This window comes from Curcuma longa, chromosome 10 (assembly GCF_044706935.1).
Source record: "Curcuma longa cultivar G26 ecotype Majalengka, Jawa Barat chromosome 10, ITB_CL_G26_1.1, whole genome shotgun sequence".
In the NCBI taxonomy this organism is placed as follows: domain Eukaryota; kingdom Viridiplantae; phylum Streptophyta; class Magnoliopsida; order Zingiberales; family Zingiberaceae; genus Curcuma; species Curcuma longa.
The window spans coordinates 8,346,460-8,353,017 of NC_133870.1; the positions used below are offsets into that span (position 1 = coordinate 8,346,460).

The 6,558-nt window shown below is 35.8% G+C and overlaps 1 protein-coding gene across 4 annotated transcripts; it reads left to right on the forward strand.

Annotated features, from left to right (window-relative positions):
• The first annotated feature begins 203 nt into the window (after positions 1–203).
• Positions 204–6,309, forward strand: LOC141836156 (SURP and G-patch domain-containing protein 1-like protein). Of its 4 annotated transcripts, none has more exons than XM_074723577.1 (10): positions 204–320; positions 792–1,255; positions 2,820–2,946; positions 3,281–3,387; positions 3,486–3,635; positions 4,263–4,394; positions 5,117–5,293; positions 5,654–5,832; positions 5,929–5,966; positions 6,044–6,309. In XM_074723577.1, exons 2-9 carry the CDS (start codon positions 853–855, stop codon positions 5,953–5,955), a joined length of 1,302 nt encoding a protein of 433 aa, XP_074579678.1. In that variant the 5' UTR covers positions 204–320; positions 792–852; the 3' UTR covers positions 5,956–5,966; positions 6,044–6,309. The 4 variants fall into 4 exon arrangements, with proteins under 4 accessions (XP_074579678.1, XP_074579677.1, XP_074579679.1 ...); XM_074723576.1 differs by having other exon boundaries at positions 799–1,255; XM_074723578.1 differs by having other exon boundaries at positions 799–1,255; positions 5,929–5,955.
• The last annotated feature ends 249 nt before the right edge of the window (positions 6,310–6,558 follow it).

Consider the following 6,558-nt stretch of genomic DNA (forward strand, 5'->3'; position numbering starts at 1 on the left):
TAAGATTAATCGTGTAAGACTGTTGGATAGTGAATTTTATTTTTTTTATGAAGTAGTAATATAAAGTTTCAAAATTTCAAATTTTTATCCATCAGGCCTTTGTGGGCCTTCCAAATGTTCTCCCGGCCCAATCGTACGTGTGTCTGCGTCCACGTTTATTTAAGTGACCTTCCCCATTGTCCATGTGTCTCGCTGTTATTTCCTTTCTCTCGTTTTGGCTTAACCCAATTCGTCCCCAAATTCGTCCATCACTGCATCAATCTCGATTTTGATCGGCTTTCCCAATTCACTTTCGATTGGAGACTGTCGGCAGATTCGAGGTATGAGAAAGGTTTTCGACTTGCAATTGTTCGTTTTCATGATAATCTTCCTTCGTGCTTTCTTAGTATCTGATTTTTGGATCATTTGGGGCAAAATAGATCGAGTTCCTTCGAACTATTTCCTTCTCTTGCATCCAGTTTTGATTTGGGGGGTTCGATATGAGTCTCCTTGTCTCGATCGGTACCCTCGCAATCATGTCTTTCTCATGCGTCTTTTCTTCAATTGGCATGCGATTAGGGTTTCTATTGGGGTTTCCTTATCTGTGGATTCATATTCTCCCTAAGGCATGATTTCTTTTTGGGGGAGCAAAAGACAGGAGCTCTGTCTCTGCGTCCGTAGGAGAAATCCAAACCCTATGCGTAGTTGATAGTTCTATTTCCTCATTTATTTTCCTTATCGGATTCATGACTGTGGCAGATTTGACTTCATGATGCTTCTTATATAAGTCGTTTTCTAACGGAATCTTAAAGGTTGCAGCTTTTGGTTTCAAAGTTACTTGATTTTTACTGAGTACTTCAAGAGAGGGCTACCATGGATAAGGGAAAGGAGACGGATCTGTTTGTAAACGATGGGCATTTCATGGAAAGGGTCAAGCAACTCCAGAAAGAGAAAGGAACTGCAGCAGCACCCACGGATCAGCCTAAACCCACTACTTCGTCCAGCCCTTCTGTTGCTTTGAAGCCCACAATGATGGTTAGCAAAAGGCCATTGGAGGTTAAATTCAATGATACCAAGAAGGGAAACTCGCAGTCTTCTGGTGCCAAGCTTGCTTTTAGCTTGAAGCAGAAGACAAAAGTTGCAGCAGCACCAGTAAAGTTTATCACTGATGAGGATGAAGAAACTGAAGAAAGGGTATTTGGAGAAGAACAGTCTAAGCGTCAAAAGTTGGGTCAGGGTGATATTCATCATTCATCATCACAACGGGAGGATGTTGGTAATTTGTCCTTTGCATTTTATACCACTGCATTACATCACTATGCAACTTTTTTTTTTTAACTTTAGCATCAACTGCATCATCAGTTACTAGTAGCTCCTATGTGCCTAACTACATGACAAACATAAAAGAAGAATCAAAGTATTTTTTAATACAAAATTTTCTGAAATGCTGTTGCTATGATTGTATTTCTCAGACTGCATTAAGTAGCATTTATATCTCTTATGCTGACTCTTTTGTTATATAATTGATGGTTTGATCATTCTTTGGAATGATCAACTAATCTGTCATACCCCTTATATAGAAGGATCGCACCAAATTTTTGATGAACAAGTTGATTATCTAGGATTCAGTTGCGAAGTCTGTGAAACATAGTTTGTTGATGTTTGCATGTCCATAGATGATGGATTTGATCACATGTGGTCCTTCATAATGCAATTTACATACTTTTTACTTATATCTGAACAAAGAATTCAGATTTTTTTTGTCTGTAAACAGCGATGAAATGATGTAGGAAGCAGAATCTATTATCAATCCAGCATGCTCCATCTGTTCTTGTTCATCATGCAATATGTTTCTGACTTCTCAGGGTTCCCAACCAGTCTCATTTTTGTCAACCTTGCCGTGATACTTATATCTAAACAAACAATAAGGACGTTTTTGTTTGGAAACAGAGATGAAATGATGCAGGGAGAAAATTTTATCATTGATACAACATGCTCCATATGTTCTTGTTCATCATGCAATATGATTCTGACTTCTCAGGGTCCCTAACAAGTCTCATGTTTCTTAACCTAATCATGATTCTATTAGGGGTAGGTTTCATATTCTTTTTGGGCATCAAGGATTTGATTACTCGTCTTTTATCTTCCGGGAAGTGAGTTTATGTTGGTTCAGTTGTTATTCATGCATATGCTTCACCCCTGTTTAATTGTTTAGCTTCCACCTTTATAATTATCACCCCATGGATATTAGACTTAAGAAAACTTATAAATGTTAGGCAAATATCTAATCATTTATTGCTAAAGTAATTACGGGAGAAAAATTAACTAATTTTCGAATCACTTCTGTAGCATTGAATTATATCAATAATTAGAATGTTGAATCTAATGTTTCAATAATATGCAGACCTATGTGGACTAGTTGCAGTAAAATGAGTATCCTATAATACAGTTTCTATCATGCTCTCTTTATGTCTTCTATGGTTTAAAGAGATGATACTAGAAGGTAGATATGCTGTTAGTTCCGCATTTCGACTGCCATTCATGTGAAAATCGATTTGCAGAAAATAGGTGAAGCCACTCTATGACATTACCTGTATTTACATGTTTTATAAGTATTATGACTAACTGAGCTCCATTGATTGGTTCATGCATGAGTACTGCAAGAGAATCTTGAAAGTTTTTTCTCATCAATGCAGCTTGTGTCTTTAAGTATCTTCAATCTGCATTGGTGGAAAGGTTGTTGATTGAAAGAATCAAAATGTGGCAGTCCTGCTACAACAGTAATTTGCATTCACTTGTTCATGCACTGGATATTAATCAGTTCTTTAAGTGACATGCAGCACCGTCTTCTCCTAGCGATTCAGCTGTCAAGAAAGTTGCAGATAAGCTTGCAAGTTTTGTCGCAAAAAATGGAAGACAATTCGAGCATGTCACACGCCAAAGGAATCCTGGAGACACACCTTTCAAGTACATGTTCTTGGATTTTTCAATTTTAAAATGCATATGTTTGTAGTCTTAAATGTTCTCAAGGGCCAACTTGATAATCTTTACTGTTCAAATAATTGAAATGCCTTTTCAATATGTAAATAACTAGTAAACAACTAATTCATATCTAGAAATTGATACTTCATAAATACTATTGTGCTTGTTATTTTGTTTTCATATGCATGTAGATACTTCTTTATTTCTTTAATGTTGTGCTCTTTCTCTAATAAATATATGATTAGAGTAAAATGAAATTTTCTATGTGATGGTTACATATTTAATATCTTAAGCTTAAAACAATCGTGAATGTTCGCAGGTTTTTGTTTGATCCTAACTGTTCTGATTACAAATACTACGAGCATAGACTCCTTGAAGAGGAAAAGGCTCTAGCACAATTGAAGGAGTCCAAGACATCAAATTCTGGTAAATGCCATTTGTGCATAGTTTCCTCTCTTTCTTATTGGTCAATTGTAGGCAATTAAAGTGCTATTTTAGGAGAAAATAGTAATGTTAGATCCAAGGTTTTACTTCTGCAGACAACAGAAGCATCTCAACTTCCAGAACATCAACTGGTTCTCAAAAAAGCACTTTCCAACAGCATCTGAATTACCAAACACCTGCTTCAGCTTTATATGGATCTTATGAGGAGTCTAGCTCTTCTGGAAGCTTCGGTATGCTCATATAGCTAGTATAATCACAGTAATAAAAGATTACACTGATTCTATTGCTCATCAATAAGTTTGCTATATAAAGGATTGGTGTGAAATCTTTCAACCTGCCAATGGGCAAGGGTGCCAAGCTGGCATGATTTATAATAACAATTGCAAGTCTCTCTCTCTCTCTCTCTCCACACACACGCACTTGTCTCATAGGTGCTTTCTCTGAAAAATTTATTCTATCAAGTATCGAGCTGGTCATAGGTGCTTTGCCAATGGCTAAAAAGATAATTGGGTGGTTTGGCAACTTGGACCTTGCTTGTGGATCGTGTTGGTTCATTGGCCTAGATTTGCACATATGCTTTCCTCAAAATCCTATTGATCAAAACCTCTATGGATCTAGGTCTTGTACGATGAGCAATAGCCTCACTTTTACATTTTCTAGGCTAATCGTTGGCCTGCCTGTTTCTTTAGTCTATGCGCTTCTTCAATTGCGGTTTATGTACAAATTTCTCTCATGGATTTGTATCAGATTTTCCTATTTCCATTACAGATTTCTATTCTTCCACAAATATTTGTGACAAAATAGATCAATACTTCTAGTAAACAGAATGTCTGAATCTAGTTTTTTTTGCTTGTAAGAATCTGGTGGAGCTTCAGCTGCAGATCCTATTGCTAAGATGGAGTTTTACATGAAGAAAGCTGCACAAGAGGAAAGAATGAGGCAGCCAAAGCAATCTAAGGATGAAATGCCACCACCGGCGTCTCTTCAAGGTTTTTAGTCTATATTTTGTTATTTTCTCACAGGGGTAGGCATAACCCAAAATCGATGAACTAAACCAATCCAAACTGAAAAATATGGTTTATCATTTTGGTTTCAGTTTGATTACTAGGTAAAATTATTGGTTTTAGTTTGATTGTGGTTTAAACATGTACAAAGCATTAAAACAGAACAGTTAAGTTGTTTTTTAATAATGTGCATATATTAGTATAAATAAGTAAATTAGTATGCTTATTATTAAGGTTTTTTTATTTTACTTTTTTACTTCTTATGTTCTCAAGTCAACATAAACCTTAAATTTTATTTTATTTATGCTACTAATCACAATAAGAATGTTGTTTGGAAACTAGTTTTTGATTGGTTTTTGTTTAATTTATATTTATTGTTTAATTGATGGTTTCTAACGAACCGAACCAAAACTAAACTGGACCTTTGATTTGGATGTTCAAAACTGGAAAAATAAAATCAATTTGGATTCAATTTTCCTCACCCAAACAATACTGAACTGTGCCCATTCTTAATTGCTCATACATTAGTTCTCTTACCTAGGGTGTCTAGGCAAATTTAATTATGGTTACTGACAGTATTCAATTTTCAATAATACTAGGAACATTACTGGAGTTTTTTGCTTTAATGTTCTATAGAATACAATATTTAGTTTTTTATTCTTTAACCTTAGGAAACTCTAATGACTTCTTGTTGTGTGGTCCTTTAGCTCCTAAAAAGGGTCATCACATGGGCGACTTCATTCCACAAAATGAATTGGAGAAGTTTTTGTCTTCTTGTAATGATGCGGCCGCACAAAAAGCTGCTAAAGAAGCTGCAGAAAAAGCTAAAATCCAGGCTGACAATATTGGTCATAGACTTCTATCTAGAATGGGTTGGAAAGAAGGTATAGTTGATTAGTTTTGATTCCCATTTTACACTCTTGCCAACAAAAATATCGACTTGCATGTCTCTCTGCTATTGTTACATTCTACAGTCATCTAATTTTACCTTCATCTGTCTTTACACGTGATTCTTGATCTTAGGCTTTCCACATTTTAAATCAGTAGGCCTCATGTTTTAACTTGAAATGCAGGGTTTATGATTTAATTATAGGCACATATATATGAGGTGGCTGCTAATGGGCTTTTCTTGATGAAATCTTTTCACTTCTGCTGTATTTGTGTGAATTTCCCTATTTTCCCCTCAATTTTCTTGTCTTGCTACACTACAAAGTTTTATTTTTTTTGTTTCCTGATGCTTGCAGGTGAGGGTCTAGGCAGTGACAAACGTGGCCGTTCAGAACCAGTTATGGCAGGAGAAGTGAAGAAGGACAATTTAGGTGTTGGTGCTGAAAAACCTGGTGAAGTCAATCCCGAGGATGATATTTATGAGCAGTATAAGAAACGAATGATGCTTGGTTATCGTTACAGACCAAACCCACTGGTAGCATGCTCTTTTTATTTCAAGTCATGTGTTGTTGTTGCTAGCAGTTTAATGCAATGCATCTAATGCGAACTTTTTGGTGGTTTATGAATGCAGAACAATCCACGAAAACAATACTACTAGGTGAACAACAGGTGGTTAATGCTGTAAGAATTCTTTCAAGTGTTCTCTTTGATTGAAAAATTTGTACATGTTTCACTTGTTGGTGCAGAACTTACTCTGTCAGGAGTGTGCCTTCAGCTCGGACCTTAAGCACAACTGTAGCAACTTCTTCATAATTCTTTGCACTGATCTATCGTCTGAGTTCATCAAGTGTTTTTACATTAACTTGTGTCTTGTCAAGGGGAAAGAAGGATGAAACAGAAGTTTCAAGTACTGTTTCTTTTTGTTGAATGAACTTTGATATGTTCACAGCGCAATGCATCCATCTTGATGCTGGAGAATTTATCATTCTATAACATCTTATTAGTTTACTAATTCGTAGTTTTTTCGTCTATGTGTTTCTTTGTAATCAGTTAGTTAAAGATGTGTCAATCGCCCAATGCAAAATTGTTCTTTGTTTGATCAGGAAATGACAATTTGAATTATTCAATTTACCATCTCCAATCCCACACAGATTTGTGTTTCAAATCTTTGCAAAGGATCCAATGGTGCCTTTGTAAGACATGATCATGAGAATCAAGTCTTTAAGTTTCAGCATTGGGTCCGAAAGCATTCAAGACTAGT

Excerpts from the sequence above, each read along its gene's own strand:
- LOC141836156 (XM_074723577.1), top strand. The coding sequence starts at position 853 with ATGGATAAGGGAAAGGAGACGGATCTGTTTGTAAACGATGGGCATTTC. Across the intron at positions 3,636-4,262 it reads TAGCTCTTCTGGAAGCTTCG|AATCTGGTGGAGCTTCAGCT; the intron begins GTATGCTCATAT and ends TTTGCTTGTAAG. Across the intron at positions 5,294-5,653 it reads TAGAATGGGTTGGAAAGAAG|GTGAGGGTCTAGGCAGTGAC; the intron begins GTATAGTTGATT and ends TGATGCTTGCAG.